The following is an 18,235-nucleotide window of genomic DNA, read 5'->3' as shown; positions in this document are numbered from 1 at the left end:
TTTATTATATCTTGTTATAAACAGTAAGGTATAATGCACATGCTTAACTAATTATGGATTTAAGAAAATATCTATATTAAACAGCATCAGGTTTCTCCACATATCACATTGATAGGCATATCGGGCCTAAAACTTATCTCGCAATGAGATGGTTTTTATATTCTCTATCATAGACCATAAGTTAAACTTGAACAGGTTTAACCGACGAGCTATCATATCTGTTATCGATCGTGATTCAGAATCTATAGAGGCAGACTGATGAATCAGGGTTTTCGAAAGCATATTGGGGCCTTCATATCACTAATTATGAGCACATCATATCTTCATATCATGGGGCATATCTGAGCAAGTGTTATCAAGAACTGTGCTCGTATCTTATCGATCATCTATTAAGACAGTTATCCAACGTGCATTACCGACTTTGTTGTATATATGATATCTTTAATTTATCAACCGTTCATTATAATACACTTAGCCTTATATGTGACTAAAAACACACCCAAAAAGCCCCAACCTTAAAATCGTTTCAATACTTTTCGTCTTCCCTAGTTCCCTAAACGGCCAAACCCTATCGTCATCCTCCCTCTATGCAATTCTCTCTCTCTCAGTTTCTTGGAGACATAGCTCTCTCTCTGGATCTCGAATGTTTCTCTCTCTCTAATCGCCCACCCCTCAATATTTAGTTCTCTGTTGTTCACCATTGTAGGCTACAAAAAAGGAAGCTCATAATGGAGGTGGCAATGAATCCGACCAGACCCCGGACCCGATGGGATAGACCCAAGACTCGATGGGTATGGGTACGGGTCCAACTTTTGGACCCTATGGGTCAGGTCCGGTTCCAAAACCTGGACCCAATTACATTTAAGTCTTGGTCCGGGTCCTGCTAGACCCGACCTATTGCCACCACTAAAGAAAATCCACTAATATTTGAGGGAGAGAAAGGTCAACTTGGTTTATTGATCTTTAGGTTGACGATGGGCCGGCCTTGCGTTGGGTCAACCAGGCCTAGTCCCTAAAGGGCCTGCCTTAAACCTGCCCAATTGGGAGGCCTGAACCCTTGCCTTGGTTGTTCCAGACTAGCCTAAAGTAGGAGTCGCAATGGGTCAAAGTTAGGTATGGGTTGATCTGACTCAACTAGGTTTCACATGGACTTGAATTGGGGTCGGGTCTAATTCATTTGGATTCGAACCTGGGTTTAGAAATTAAAAAAAATATTTTTATATTGTAAGGTATATGTATTTTATTATTGTATACCTTGTCGGCTCTTGGTTGGGGTGACTCGACTCAACCTGACAAGGTCCAAGCCGGACCCAGACCCAGACCCAACCCGGATCGGATCAAAGCCATTCGGACTCAAACCCAACTCGTTGGGTCCAACACATGGACCTAGATCCAGACCCAAGTTCGGTTTACCTGCCGGGTGATTGCCACCCTTAGCTTGAAGAGGACCTGACCCAGACCTAACACTAGCTATGTTTGGGCCCGAATGGTGCTAATAGAACCGAAAGAAAAAAAAACAAAAAAGAGGCCAGGTCAGTATCCCAGCACGTTTTATAACCCAGGCCCTAATTTTCCTAGCCGGGCCCCGACAGCGGGCCCACTGCTGTTCAAGAATGAAAGAATCGTTTGGTTCATGTGAGGGTCCTTCATTCTAAACATAAGAGTGGGAGAGTATTTTACCCTGTTGCTAAATATAGAATGAATTAAATTTGGAGTTATTCTAGAAAGCCAGCATGGCAGCTGCTCCCTAACCCCTAATTGTAACACCTTAATTAATCCCGGTGGATTCCATCCCACACTGAAAAATAGTAAAATGACCCTAATGACCTCTATGCCCCATCCATTCCATTACATTATCAGCACCGATCTCGTGTGTTAGTCCATACGTGTCATATTCGATGAATTGGACGGTTGAGATATTCTTGTACGCCCATGACTCCATCATCTTCATCCAAATTAATAAAATACATGATAAACAATTGAAAAGGGACATGACACGTGTGCATTAAAAAATATCAAAGAATTTGGGGCTAAATGGAAACTCTTTATTTCATATTTAATGGGAGAAGTTGTTTACCATAGAAGTCAATGTTGTCGGAATTTGCATTTAATTTAAGCGAATTTTTGCCATTTCTTCACATGCTAATTTCTATTTTTAAGTGAAAAAAGTTTTTTTTTGTTGTTGTTGTTGAATGTTGATTTTTACACAAATATGTCTTTTAATGTTAAGTTTCAAACAATCTTTTTCTATTTGGTTTTGAATAAAAAAAATTTGTTTAAATTTTTTTTTTTTTTTTTTTAAATGCATCTATTTGGGTAGGCAGGCAAGCTACCTGCCTGGAAAACGTAATTCGACGAATTACAATATGTTGAATAATCACAAATTTATGTAAGAAACCCCAAAACCTAATTTAGAATTTGTAATACATGAGTTAAAGAATCAACGAGAGGTCAGTCTAATCAAAACTAGTTCACTTTAGTTTGACTAAATTATAACAAATATAAATAAAAATAAAAATAATAGTTTAAAACTGCGTCTATTAGAGAAAAAATTCTCATACTTTGTTAGTTGGTCGAATAGGCCAAAATTGTATAGTTTGATCGGTAAAAACTGAACAACTCAACCACCAAAACTGGTCAAACATTGAATTTTATTGATTTTCAATGAAACCAAATTTTCATTTTCTAAGAACAACTCAACCACCAAAACTGGTCAAACATTGAATTTTATTGATTTTCGATGAAACCAAATTTCCATTTTCTAGGCAAAACACTACTTGGGAGTCCAACTGGTAAAAAAAAAACACTACTTGGTAGTCCAACTGGTAAAAAGAAAACACTGATTGGTAGTCCAACTGGTCAACAAAAGGTAGTCCAACCTGGTCTATGATAACTATGATCAAATTATTCTATGCCATGCAATAAATATTGATTAAAAATAAGGGGAACCATGTGTTATCAAGGTTCCTCACATTGATAACTAAGCATTTTTTTTTTATCGCTGGAGTTAACATCCCGCAGGAGCATATTGTTCCTCTATTGCCTCGGGCAGAAACCCTAATTGGGAGGACATTTTCTAATCTAAAGTTTTGGGACTTAACCAAGAAATGCCGTATGATTGTTTTCAAAAGACAAAATTAGAATTCTAAGTTTTCTAACACTTAGATCTTACCCTCAAAAAGTTAGACGTCTCGATCCAATCTCAACACATTATTTTCTCCAAGAGCATAGAGATTGTGATTTCAAACTTTCTTTTTGGAGGTTAGTCTATAGGTTGACATGTTCCATCTCCTAAATTTAATATCCTAAAACTAACTCCAACATTGGATATTACCATGGGGAGTAGATAGACAGTATGACCCTGCCTGAGCACAAATCTTTTGGCGCCATTTTTTTAACCTAAAAAGATGTATTATAGAGCCTCCAAATGACACATTTGATTCCAGAGTTTCAAACTCCAACGGCTCAACGGTGCCAAAGAGAAGTCATATCTAAGATTTCAGAAAGGTTTTTAAGATCCGTCATAACGAACAATAATGTAGGTTTTAAGATCCGTTATAACGGACAATATTTGCAGTGACTCTTGCCGTTACAATGGAAATCTAGAACCTGTGCGTCATAAATAAACAACCACAAGAATTATGGAAAAGTATATAACAGGCATGTCTCGGTGTTTCAAAATTTGGGTAGATGAGGTGGATCTAGGTTGGATCGTTCGATCACCAATTTGGATCGGTCCAAATTGGCCATCTAGTAAAATATTTAAACTGTTTTCAAGATTTTCACATGGTTATAGATCTACTTAATTTGAATTATTTTTATAATTTAAAATTTTATAATTGGAGATGAAAATATATTATAAGGCCATCTTACGAATTTTTTACATCAAAATTACATCTTATGATAAAACTGAGAAGTGCACCTTACTTCGATTTTTAAGGTTGCAACCTTATACAAACCACACCCAAGAAAACAAGTTTATATAAGATTGCAACTTTATTGGTAGAAGTAATGTTGCATATATCTACACTGCTCATTTTATTTAGATAGTGTAGATTTAAAACTATTTTAAAAGATATGCCACTTTTTGAAACTATCTTAAAAGAGATCAGATCCATACCATCTAAATAAAATAAAACTATTTTACAAGTAAGGTTGAAAAACTATGTTACATAGAAATGGATATGCATGTCTATTTGTGACATGGATGTGAGCATCAGAAACGGGAGCCCTAAAACACGTCGTTTGGATATATATGCATATACATATATGTATATGCATGGGTGTGGGACTTGATTTTTTTAAAGATATGTTCCAAATTTAATGGTGATCATTTGAAATCCTACACACATAGGTGTGGGAGGGTCTCATAGGATCATTACTCATATTGAAAACTATGCATAGTTTGAATTTGCAATTAAATATACTACAATTCATATGTAGCAACAATAGTGAAGCACCACAAAAAAACACAAATTATATTAATAAACAGGACATTATTATTTTGTAAATGTTAATTTTATTCATAAAAAAGTTATTATAGTCCAATCCAATGTTGATTTTAATGACATGGAAAAAAAACTAAAAACTATTGGGCTGATTATTAGTTCATAATATTTTTTATTTTCTTATTCTAAGCTATTTTTTATTTTGAAAAATAACATTGGGCATTTTGAAATCGGCTTGTATAAACATGGCAACTTTCGTATGGGAACATGAATGATTTTTAAAAATTGACGAATGTAAATAGGCATTACAAATTGACTTGTGTAAGCACGGACAATTGTTCATGTTTAAACAATGAAAATGGGCTTTATTTTTTTATATTTTGAAAACAAAAAGTAAAAATAGTTATGAAGAATGCGCATTTCAAAATTGGCAAATATAAATCTAGATAAACTTTTATTATTTAATTCTAGAATATTCTTTTATTTTCAAATAGATAAATGACACTACGAGACACTACTACACCCATGTGAGTATGACCTTAAAGGATCACCATTAAATTTGGCACAAATCTCTAAAAAAGTCATCACAGTGTGAGACTTGACTTTTCTAAAGATCTATATCAAATTTGATGGTGATGATTTGGGGTCCTACTCATATGAGTGTAGGAGGGTCTCATAGGAAAAATATTGTTTCTAAACATAAAAACGCCATACTGTAAAATGAAATGTATCCATAGGAGTAGCAATGGGATCTAGTTTGGTCCACCTGAACTGGTTCTAGGTCCACGTCCAGGCCGGCGCATCGCATCCGAGCCCAAATGACTGGAACCAACCCGACCCGATGTATGCAAGTATAATATTATACATAGTGTGTATATATATATATATATATATATATATATATATATATATATATATATATATATATATATATATATATATATATATATATATATATATATATATATATATATTAAAATTTTATTTTATTTATTTATTTATAGACCTAGTGAGTCGAGTCGGGTCCGGGTCCAGGTCCATGTACTACCTAGTCGGATTTGTCCAGGTCAGGGTCGACCCAACGACCCATTGCCACCCCTAGTCTCCAAAAAGGGTATAATCTATTGGACACTTAGGGGCCATTTGGATCCATGTAAATAGATTACTCTATGTAATCTAATTCCATTGAAATCCAGTTTGAGAAAAGTATTTCTTATGAAATATATTTCGGCAGTTTGAGATAGTTTATCTCTTTCTAAATATTTGAGAAAAATTGCTTTCTAAAAAATTTCAAGTAGTTTCTCTCTAAAAATTTTGATATAGTTTCACTCTCTAAAATTTAATATTATTTATCTCTCTAAAATTTTAATATATTTTCTCTCCCTAAAACTTAAAATTTGAGATAGTTTCTCTCTAAAATTGTTAAAATAGTTTCTCTCACTAAAAATGTTTAAGTACTTTATCTCTTTAAATATTAAAATTTGAAATAGTTTCTCTCTCTAAAATTTTAAGTAGTTTCTCTATCTAAAATTTGATATAATTGATCTCTCTAATATTTTAAGATATTTTCTTTCTAAAACTTAAAATATGAGATAGTTTCTCTCTCTAAATTTTTGAGATAGTTTATCTCTCTAAAAATTTCAAAATATTTTTGCTATAAAACTTAAATTTTGAAATAGTTTATCTCTCTAAAAATTAGAAAGTTGCTCTCTCTAAAAAATTTCAAATACTTTCTCTATCTAAAACTTAAAATTTGAGAATTTTTTTTGATATAGTTTCTCTCTCTAAAATTTTTGAGATATTCTCTCTCTAAAAATTTTCAAGTACTTGCTCTTTCTAAAACTTAAAATTTAAGATAGTTTCTCTCTTCAAAATTTTTGAAAATAGTTTTTCTCGCAAAAAATTTTGAGATATTTTATTTCTATAAAAAAATTTAAGTACTTTATCTCTCTAAAACTTAAAATTTGAGATAGTTTCTCTATCTAAAGTTTTAAGATGCTTCTTTTTCTAAAACTTAAAATTTAAGATAGTTTCATTTTTTAAAAAAAATTGAAATAATTTTTCTCTCTAAAATTTGTAAGTACTTTCCCTCTCTATAACTAAAAATTTGAAACAATCTCTCTCTCAGAATAAGGTCCTTTCCATTTACAAAACTTAAAATTTGACATGCGATTGGTGCTCCCCCAAAGTGGGCACACAAGTAGCAATCCTCTACAAACCCCGCCCATTATAAAATGCTGCTTATTTTATAACGGGTGATTCTATTCCCCGTCCGTTACCGTTATATATGGTAACGGGGTAGTTTAGTAATTTCCCCAACACAGCACTTGGAGGGCACTTTTGCCATTTCAAGAAAGCAGGCACGCCTCATAAAAAAGCAGCAGCCAAAAGGCCAATTCAGTAATATCTTAACACATTGATGCGTACAGTAGTAATTTTACCCCTGGAGAATAAACCAGGCGAGTAATTAATTCCCTTTGCTTTTGATTCCAATAAATCGCCACTTTGATGTAGGCGAAACTGACGATCATTTGCAGTGGTTTGGTGTTTGTGGTGGCGAGTGGAGCTCCATTTGGGAGCAGATCGGCGATTTAATCGCCATCTTCTCCCCCCTTAGAAAACCCATTTTACAGCTTTTGTTTGTTTTTTGGGTTTCCTCAAATTTTCCTATTTGTGTATTTTTTTCGGGTTTTTTCTGTTTTATTCGGTTTATTCTGAGTAGTTTCCTTTGGGAGGTGTCAAAAAATGGAGAGAATGTTCAATTGAGGATTGTCCGTGTTTTTTTCTTGGAGATTTGGATCAAAGGAAGATGATTGAGCAGTTCATAAATTTTGTGATTCGGCCACCAAGGTAGATATCTTTTTTTAAAAAAAAATCTTATTTATTTGTAATTTTTTCATGATGTAGCTGGTCGAGTTGCAAGCATGAATTGAATTTCATGGATAATGATAAATGTTGGTTTTTCTCATTTTATGTCTGAAATTTGGTATTACACCATCTTTTGTATTTGTTTTTTTGGTGATATATCATGGTGTTATAGTGAATGTATTGTGATAGAGTTTTTAGTTTTTTATTTGTTTTTGTATTTTTTTTTTTTAGTATCAAGAATATTGTATGTTGGGCTTTTCTAAAATTGAGATTCAGGTCTGGTGTGTAAAAATTTATGGGTTTTTATCAAGGCATTGAGTTTAGGCTTAATTGTTCGGTGCAATGAAATTGTTAAAGGGTGTGTTGCAACCATGAATTGATTACGGGTTTAACATGGATGCATTTAACTGGAAAATTTCTATTTGGAATCTTGAAAAAGTGAACATAATATGGTAGCATGCAATTCCTTCATGTGAAAGATTGTTTGTGGGTTTTATTATAATTTTATTATTGATGAAGTGTACTGAGAAACTTGTTAATATCGAACTAATTTTTGTCTATACTTGCAGAAACTTGTACCTTTTTTGGTGTAAATTAAGTTACCAAGAAGCGTATGTGGAAACCTGTGAAGAATTAGGTTCCCAGCATAGAAGAGAAATTAAATAAAAAATGAGAACCGTTTTGGGTTTTGATTCTAGAGTAGTTCATTTGGGTCTGGTGCAATTTTGGCTATTTTTGGACTTGTTTCTTTTATGTTCTCTTGCTACCAATTTAGACATAAGGTTCAACCTAGTTCTTTTAGTTTCAGTTTAAGATGTTTCATTTAGTGCTTTGTGTTATTTGTGCCTAAAGAATATTTGGAGTTGGAAATCGGGGATTAAACGCTTCGTACTTGATTCTTGTGTGTAATGCATGGAGGCGTGACACTCGTCGTCGCAGGGAGGCAAATGATATCATTAGATGTCAGAGACCCTTTACTATTTACTCAAGCCTTTACTATATTTTGCTCAATTTTCACATTGATTGTAATTTTAATTACAAATTGAATGTTCTCAGTGATTTGAATGATATGTAAGTGCATAATCAGTTATGGTGAGGCAGTTGAAAGGCTACCATTTTGGTAATTGAGATCTAAAGACATGCATAATAATGTGCACTTCATAATTTCTCATTTGACGGGTTGCCTAGTTCTAATGTTGGCCTGCATTTTAAGTTGAACTAGAAAATTCCCATATGACACCTGAATTAAACGAGCTTATTGCTTTGAGCTATGTAAGACTTTAGCTTTCCCAGCTCTCCAAAAGCAAAGGCTTTATCCTTGCTAACAGGAGCTAATAATAGCACATAATCAGCAGTAATTAGTGAGACCATCTTTGTAATTCGGACCTGTAGGTTTACATAGCAATGCATGCTTTATGTTGTTCCTTTTCTTTTTTGGAGAGGGTTTTAATAGCAGTATGCGATTTAAACTAATCAGGAAATTAGAAACTTTCCGTACTCTACCTGCTATATTAAGGTTGTCAATGGTGAGTAGAAGATTAGCTAACCTCACCATGAAATCTGCATGAGCTATCAGTGCTGCAACTGCCTACTTGTTGTGATTTGACTGTCTAGTCCCAAATATTGGTTCCCAAAATATTGCAATGAATCCATGCTTCTATACTCCCTTATTGAGGGAATATCTGTACCTGTCTTCCAAATTGATTCCTCACACTCCCCTCTCACCGCCCTGAATTCATCTGTAACAGGTTTGTCACCTTGTGGCCCTCAGTTAAAATCCACAATTTAGACTGTTTCGTGAGAGATATTGTTGGGGGGATTTTTTTTTTTTTGATGTGTGAAAGCTAATATAGAGTTGAAAGAGGGCCCAACCTGTTGCGATCTAGTGACCTCTTGATCGGTGGTTAAATGCGCTACCACTGAGCTATTGACCTGTTTGTTGTTGATGGAGACTATCTCGAAACTCATATTTGACAGTGCAGCCATTGCACACCCTAGTCTGTCGACTGTGGGTGGCATCTTCAGGAATACTTATAAGAGTAATTAATTTATTGTAGGCATGCTTGCATGGCTTACCCATATCTATCTTCCAAAGAATACTGGACTTTTGCCCGTTATGGCCTTGATTGTGTTGTGTCATTTAAGCCAGTAAATGCAGCTCATCTGAAGCAGCTCATATACTGGGATTTCCTTCATTATGTCTTGATCAGTGTTCAGAAACTTGTTTTGTGTTTCTGCCACTTATCCGAGTCAACTCAATTTGCTGGGTCTCCGTTTGTATAATGGAAATTTCAGATTCAGCCCTGTTATCAAAATAAAATATTATGGAGTCATCGCCAAAACATACGGTAGATATTCGGTAGCATGTGTTCCCTATTAGAATTGATCTAAAGTTCGACTCCTACTGTTGGCAAAAATTAAGTTACCCTAGAATTCAGAAACTTGTTGAGCTTCTTAACAAAATTGGAGAGCTTGGGCTAGTTAACTCTGTCTTGGTTCTGGTCGAGTCGCGCAACAAGTTCGGATTTTTCTTTTTTTTAAATACTTGTGTTGAGTCTATAAATTCTTCTCTGGTAAGACAAACACCCAATGACCATTTACGCTTCACAAATGCTCCTCAGCAAAGAGATATCATATCTCATGTCACCCCTTTGAGTCTTGTGGATAGCACCTTAGTGGCATAGCTACTTAGAAAATATGTCTAAAGTTTCAACTGTGTCCAATTTTTTTTTATCTTTGGTCAGAAGTGATAAAAGGTGGCATTCACAAATTACTGATCCTTGCTATGTGGTGGAAGTGTTGTTGCACAATATGCTTCTTCATTTGTTTTCAATACTTTATTTCATTTTTTTTAATGCTTGTTACTTTCTTTAAAATGACATATATTACAGGGCCGAATATAATCCAGACCAATATTTATGGGAAACAGATTTCACTATTGCTGGGAGAAAATACAAACGACAAGACTTGGAGGCAAGTATAGAAACTGGGTCTCCTTCGCATTTTTGTTTGTAGTTTTTAGCCTGTGATTTTATGTTATCAAATATATTTTTGACAATATGTACAAACCCACGCACCTTTGTAGTATTAAATTCACTGGCATTTTTGTTTTGTTATCAACAGCTCACAAATGGAAGAGGCCATGTCTTGCAGTGCAGTCACTATGTTCCCTCACCTTTCCCAGAAAACACCCCTCTTCCTTGTGTTATATATTGCCATGGGAACAGGTTTGTTCTTGTATTTCTTTAGGATGGTTTAATTGGGGACATGTACTGATTAGGGTTTGCACATATGTAGTTATGTCGTGTGCTGCCTTTTCCCAAAATTTTTGGAAGGTATGCTGTAATCTAAAGGTGATATTCCAAAGGTCCCCCCGCCATCTGTTCCTGATGATGAAGAGTGAAGATTAATCATGGTGGCATCCGATAGAGCATCCTTAAAAGTATGGATAATTTCCACTCTTCACCATTGACAATGGATGGTGGATGTCTCTTTGGACTACCACTTACTAAATTGGATTACAGCATACTTTCCCCATTTGCTATAATAAGTTTGATATTTTTTGAGGAATAATGTTTATTTAAAGGCTGGATATTATTGATTTCTTTCTTTTCTCAACAATGCAGTGGCTGCAGAGCAGATGCCAATGAGGCAGCTGTAATTTTACTTCCTTCAAATATTACTGTTTTTATTCTGGATTTTTCTGGTTCGGGTTTGTCTGATGGTGATTATGTCAGCCTTGGATGGCATGAGGTAAACTGATCTTTCATTTTTTCATGGCCTCACTTTTTTATTTTCAATTTTCTTTTTTTTTAAATGTTAATTGGGTAGGAACGGAACCCGTGACGTGTCGTTGTGTCTCCGTAACCAGGCCACGGGCCCATTTTCTTCATGCATCTGTGTTCTTGTAATTTGTCTAAGTCATTCCCTTGGTTGTCCAATTCAGAAAGATGATCTTAAAACTGTTGTGGATTTTCTTCGTGGCAACAAGCAAGTATCGTGCATTGGGCTATGGGGAAGATCCATGGGTGCGGTCACAAGGTAATATATAGCATTGTTTTGTATTTGTTTTTTTCCCGTAGTCTACAAAAAATTAATTCTTAGTTGGATTTTCTACTCACAGAACCATCGTGTAAGTATCTATTCAGGATTTTGTAGTGGATTCTTAATATTCTGGAATTTCTCATGTTCATACACAAAATTATCATTAAACTACTCTTGACCACTTGTTTCTGTGTTATTTAGTTGTCCATCTACATAGATTCTAGACTCAAATTTTGCTTCCTGGGCTGTTATGATGGCATTACTTTCAGTTCTTTTAATTTAAGCTAATTTGATGTGCATCCGATTAAGATAGATTCTAGACTTTCAAATTTTGTGCTTACTGCGCTATTGGATTTGCACTGCTCTCCATTTTTTTTTTTAGTTTTTATTCACTGCATAATCCCAACGTGGTTTAAAAAATTTACAAATAGATATTCGAAGATTATTTCCCTGAAGATGAAAGTTCCTCTGTATGGTCAGCTAGATATCCAAGACATCCATGCATCAACCTACAAGTGACTCACAGTGTCCATGTTTCAACATAAATAAATGCTAGTTTTGCCAGCCAACTATCTTCTAAATGAAGAGAATGCCTCCCTAGGCTTTAGGAGACATGTTTACTTGTTGGCTTACTGGTGCCATGTTCTATATTTGTAAAATATCGGTGACTTGTTCTCTGTATGGTTATGGAGTTTAGCAACAGTGGTGGTGCCTTTGTAAACCTTTCTAACTTGATTGAAAGTTTTTCTAGGAAATCTGGTTATATCCATAATTCGATAATAAACAATAGTTTCTGTATATCTACAAATGACTGTTGCTTGGAGCCTAAGAGTTCACTCTCAAAATTTAATTGATGCAGCCTTCTTTATGGAGCAGAAGACCCATCTGTTGCTGGAATGGTGTTGGACAGTGCTTTCTCAAATTTATTTGATCTTATGATGGAGCTTGTGGACGTTTATAAAATCCGGCTTCCTAAATTCACGGTATGGGGTTTTCTGTTATATGCTTTACTACTGGTCCTTACAATCATGTTGAAGAGGTGGACTTAGTTGTAAAGTAAATTTATCACATTTTGTTTAATCTTATGCATATATATTCTTTTTAAAGTGAGGCTGTCTTCTTAGAAGCAACTTTTAGAAGATATATTCTGTCAAGATGATCAAATTAGGCAAATTGAAGCCTGATATAATATCATTTTGTGCAGTGTATGTTCTTGGTTCAAATTGCAATCTGTGGCTTAAATGGCTTATGTCCAAATTCATTTCTTTATGTGGCTATGAACACATGAAATATAGTGCTGAGAATTGAAAGTAGATAATTTTTCTTTGTACTTTTTTATATGGCATATGTGCGAGTATGAGATCCATGAAGCCTGTTCGATTGGATTAGGTCATGATAATATACAAATCACAGTACCTATGAGCTGATATGATTACACTCTTGTGTTTGAAAAATTACCTTCTGGTTAGCCCTTGGGGTAAATTACCCATTCACCCTTTGACTAACAAGCAACAATTCTATTAATTGTCTTCTACAAATTGGTGAAATTTTATCCCATTTTGATTCCTGGCCTGTACGTACCCATTTTACATAGATGAAAATCAAAACTAGTTTCTTTTTTATTATCAACACATTAATGTTTTCTGTTTTAATAAGTATTATCTTTACTTATTGAAATTTTATTTTCTTAATAAATATGTCTTTTTCAATTCGTATTACCTCTTTTTGTTAAATATTATCAACTTGATAGTTAGATGTTCTCTTTTCAAATACATTTGCAACTGCATTGACCATTGTCTTGTTGTATCAGGTTAAAATGGCTGTGCAATATATGAGGAGGGTCATTCAGAAAAAGGCCAATTTTGATATTATGGATCTCAACTCTTTACAGGTACATTTTTTTGGGTTGTATTGGAAATTTTCATAACTTGACATAGGCATGATTTCTCTGAACTTACATACCTGAACGGTGTGTTGAACTTTGGGTGCATTCTTTTTTATATCACAGGTTGCTCCAAAGACTTTCATCCCAGCTTTGTTTGGGCATGCTACCGAGGATTTATTTATTCAGCCTCATCATTCAGACCTTATCTTTAAGTCATATGCAGTAAGGAAACACAAAACTCCCTATCTTTGGTTTCTAATAGGTATCTCAATTTGGCAAATTCATCTCCAACTTATCGATGTTATATTACTTTTTTGCTATATGTCAGCCTTTTGCTAATGGTTATCGCGCATAAAAGAAAGCATCAATAGTTGGGCATTTTTTGTGTCATATAATTTTTAGATGTAATCTACTGAAAGAAATGTCAGTGTTTTAAACAAATCTATAGTGACCAACTTTGTTTTTTTATATTGAATATATCAAAAAAGAAGTTGGTTTCTTAATACGTCATCCATAAAACTTTTTGCAAATAGCCCATCAAAGGAAAATTGGTTTTGTTAACTATTTGAACATTTTTCAGGGAGATAAGAATATCATAAAGTTTGAGGGTGATCACAATTCACCTCGACCTCAGTTTTACTATGATTCTGTCTCCATTTTCTTCTACAACATCCTTCACCCTCCTCAAGTTTCTTCGCCATTACCCGCTAAGGTTGAAAAGTACTATGACTTGGGGGATTTGAAGGTTGGTGCCAGCATTAATGAGGTGACTCTCTCTCTCCCTCCCCCCCCACCCCCTGCCCCACACCACCCCTACCTGAAAACAAAAAACAGAAAAGGAAAAAAGAAAAAAAAAAAAGAACTTTTCCCTCTGACTAGGAATTCTTATAAAAGATTTTTCCTTGAGACAAGATAACATTCTTTTATGATGCCCATCTACCTTTGAACTTTTCTTACCTCTTATACATGAGGGATGCTTTGTTGGTTATCGATCCTTTTGAAAAGTATGTGGTACACCTTGAAAACAAATATAGATAATTTGATGATTTATGAAACAGCGAGAGATGATTTTTTTTTTTGGAGAGAGAAGAAACAGTGAGAGATGATTTTGCTCATATCTTTATAAGTTTGGAATCGGGCTCTGACTCACCAGGGTCCTGAGCCTGAATCTGTGGCAAAATCGGCCGAGTTGGAGGCTGAGTCTTGGCCCAAAGCCCGGTGAGGTTTTAATAACTGGTTTTACTAATAGAAAAGTATTTTAAAAGCTTAAAATAATTGAGGGCAATAAACCTGATTCATAGGAGGAAATCCGAGGAACTTAATAATTTTTGAAGTCACTTTCAGATTTGAAAGAACTTTTGGAAAATGAGCATAGACTAGAGAAACTCCTATCTTGGCTATTACTCTTAGAATATTACCAAAAAATATCTGAGCTTTTCAAAACAAAAAACTCTCATCCAGAGTTTAGTAGCTTTTCAGAGGAATTTCAGCCACTATTTAAATCTCTCTCTCTCTCTCTCTCTCTCTCTAGAGACACGCATGCGCACACAGGTATGTATATATGTATCTGTGTGTGCACACGCTTCTGTGTGTGTGTGTTCATGTGTGTGCATGCGTGTGTGTGTGTGTGTGTGTGTGTGTGTGTGTGTGTGTGTGTGTGTGTGGTTTTTTGACAACTTAATGGGTGCACAGATGGGGATTTATGTTAATTTTTATCCTCCCTTTTTGTGGGTAGAGCTTGTTGTACGAGATAATTACAGGAATTCGAATGGTGGAGACAGATGCAGCTAGTTCATCATCAGCTCCTCCTGGTGCACCAAAAGGTAAGAACTGTGAATCAAGTTACTCTCTCTCTCATATGGTTTAGTTTAGGTTTTTCAGCATGGAAACCCTTTTTTCCATATTGAACAGAAATCCAATGCAGGTTTTCCCACAAAATCGGTTGGTGAATTGCTCTCTGAAACTGGAGCTTTTACCCCAATAACGAATGCAATGGTAAGCTGATATGTGTGTTTTCTTTTGTTAAAGCTCAGGAGTATATCACTCTAAGTTTCTTGTCATGCCAAATTTTCTTGTTATGCCAAATCGGTAGGAATCATTTATCAATGAAATTTGTTACTTTGTTAAATTTGTTCCATATCAGGACTTATTGCAACGGAAAGATGATGTGGTTATTGAGTTCAATGGGAAAGATGGTGATGGAGAAATGAGTTTTCAGGTTGGTGCCTTGCTTTCAGTGTGAACATCTATGAAATTGAAATTTAATCCATGATAGTATTTTCTTTTTTGATTTAAGGGAGGAGGCCAAAGAGAGAGAGAGAGGAATGGGGCTTTTATACTGTTTCTAATTCTGAAATTTCTGGCTTGGTATTTCGCAGGAGAAGTCGAATGCGGGGATTGAGGAGAGCTGCTCATACTCGAGTTCCAACCATGAGAGCTGGGGCAGATGCTCCTCCCTCGGAAACAGCGACGAAGAGTCATCCTCTCTTGATTGTTCTGGGAGTAACAGTGTCACCAAAGGACATCAGGTCTCTCCAAAAACCCCAGCACACACACACACACACACGCCTTTCACCATGAATTAATAATCTCTTCTCCTCACTATTCAACATGAATTAGTGTTATGTCTGTATGTGTGTCTATGTGCATATGCATATGTGATTGGTGAGGGCAGGTGCCGCCCATGGGCTGCTTGTGACTTAGCCATTCTAGCACCGTTCCACCTATGCTTGCCATCTGAACCCCATATTTCACCACTAATCAGTACTATATATCTCTCTCCACCGGATCTTTCACCATGAACCAATTTTACGCACCTCTCTCACCATGGATGAGTTCTATACATCTCTCTCTCTGTATACCCCACCTTTCACTACTTAGCAATATTATACATTTCTCTCACCATAATACAATATCATGCATCTTTTACTCCTGCCTTTCATGAGTCAATATTATAGATCTCTCTCCCTCTGGTCTCTCTCTCTCTGACACAAACACACACAAGCACACACAACCTGAGTTAATAGTATGCATCTTTCCTCTCTGTTTACCCCATCTTTCACCACGAGTCAATATTTGTGCATCATAACCCTTTCTCTCTCTCTATGTACACCTCACTTTTAACCATTTATCTATATTATACATTTCTCTCTCACCATATAATATCATTAATATACCTCTCTCTCTCTCTCTCCCCATCTTTCACCCAGAATTAATATTATGCATCTCTCCTCTCTGTTTGCTCCGTCTTTCTTCGTGATCAATATTTTATGCCTCTCCCCTTCCCCCCCATTTTTCACCATGAATCGGCATTGTACATCTCTCTCCCCTACTACTGCTGATGCCGCTGATGTGGTTTGTCTCTCTCCTCTCTTGATTCAGCGGGCTCTAAGGGCATTGGCGACACCTCTACGTAAGATACAATGCAAGTCTCAGTCTCGGTCACATAACAAAGATGATGGATCATCAGCTAATAATTCCAAGAAGCCGAAGAAGAGAGACAAGTTTGAGAAACTAGAGGCACTGAGCCAACGAATACGACTATGTTTCCTATGGCATGTAAAATACAAGAGGCAAAAGTCAACGTGATTTGCTCGCATCATGAGAGAAGAGGCAGAATGGGTATTATGAAGGGTTGAGAGCTCTCTCAATGTATCATATACACACACACACATCTCTTGTAACAGTAATTATTTTTCCTCACACCAAGGCTTTTTTTTGTATGTTCTTTGCTTTCCCTCTCTGTCTTTCTCTCTCCCTCTCTGTGTATTTGCAGGTGTGAGGATGGGAAACTTCCATTCCCTGTTTTGATCTTGTTTTGTATGTATTTCAATATCAGTCTAGTGCGCAGTTCCTTTCCCTTTTTGTTTGCACTTCCGTTTGGTAATCTGGATGTTAATTTAGAATCCAATGAGTCAGGGATTTAATACTTCAGAAACAGATGTAATCATATGCAAATGTGTGTGTGAGAGAGAGAGAAAGAGAGAGAATCAATCAATCTGTGTGTAGAGCTTTAAGACAGTACAGAATGCCAATGTAATTAAACAATCCATTTGGCATTTTGAAGAGAGAGAGCAAAAAAAGCCCTAAGTTTTGACAATTGAGCACTGTATGGGAAGAGAGAAAGAGAGCAAAAAAACCCCAAAGTTTTGAACAATGGAGTACTGTATCGGAACAATTGAGCAATTATTTTTGCTCCATACATATGGAGGCAACTCGTTTCGTCTTCTGACCGTGTTGCCTTGTAGAAGTTTGAGCACCAGTCTATCAACATTTTTAAAACCAAAAGAAAAAGAAGAATGATCCAAAGATATAAAGTGTATTATAAAAAAATTGTCCAACAATGCTAAATAAGTTCAACCAAACAAAATTTCTTGGTCTGACTAGTTGAACGTTGTTATAATTGATGTTTTTATTGAACTTAATTTTTGTTTGGGATTAGATGAACCTAATATTGCTACCGTCCGTCTAATCTACTCTATATGAATACTATGAGAATTTTAAAATAGAGCACAATAGATGAATCCCTGTCTAGAACTGAGGTATGAGCTTACAGACCAAGCAACTTTACTTGTCACTCTTTATTTGAACCGCGGGGCTGATCCCTAAAACTCTACTCTCTCCATACTTTGATATTCTTTTAGGTATGTTAGTGGCGGTCGCAAAGGGTCGGGTCAGGTTGGACTCGGATTTGAATAGTATTTGAGTCTAGATTTTGAATTTGGATTTAATTTTTGGGTTCAAAATTTCGACTCATAATTGGATTTGAGGTTAGATCTATACATCCGGTCAAGTCTGGTTAAAAAAAAAAAAAAAAAAAAAAAAAAAAAAAAGCACCAGGGTTGGGGGAGAGTGCTTGAGGCCCAAACTCTCTCTCTCTCTCTCTCTCTCTCACAGAACAAGAGTGGCCACGATGACATTTGGTCACAAACTCATGATTTCCCTTGGGAGCACCTCAAAATATCACGGGGATGTGATTATCAATTTTAGA

At 35.5% G+C, this 18,235-nt stretch overlaps 1 protein-coding gene across 1 annotated transcript; it reads left to right on the top strand.

Moving 5' to 3' along the window:
- Positions 1–6,970: 6,970 nt before the first annotated feature.
- Positions 6,971–17,104, top strand: LOC18447435 (alpha/beta-Hydrolases superfamily protein). The gene is made up of 14 exons (XM_006857532.4): positions 6,971–7,298; positions 10,208–10,289; positions 10,440–10,543; positions 10,943–11,069; positions 11,263–11,357; positions 12,220–12,343; positions 13,171–13,251; positions 13,369–13,467; positions 13,826–14,011; positions 14,981–15,068; positions 15,170–15,240; positions 15,389–15,463; positions 15,624–15,773; positions 16,627–17,104. The coding sequence occupies exons 1-14, from the start codon at positions 7,258–7,260 to the stop codon at positions 16,831–16,833; spliced, it is 1,530 nt and encodes a 509-aa protein (XP_006857594.1). The 5' UTR covers positions 6,971–7,257; the 3' UTR covers positions 16,834–17,104.
- The last annotated feature ends 1,131 nt before the right edge of the window (positions 17,105–18,235 follow it).

The sequence above is a fragment of the Amborella trichopoda genome, chromosome 10, assembly GCF_054954075.1.
Source record: "Amborella trichopoda isolate Santa Cruz 75 chromosome 10, AtrichopodaSantaCruz75HAP2 v2.0, whole genome shotgun sequence".
In the NCBI taxonomy this organism is placed as follows: Eukaryota; Viridiplantae; Streptophyta; class Magnoliopsida; order Amborellales; family Amborellaceae; genus Amborella; species Amborella trichopoda.
The sequence above is the reverse complement of the archived record's forward strand: the minus strand, read 5'-3'. Positions and strand labels throughout refer to the sequence as shown.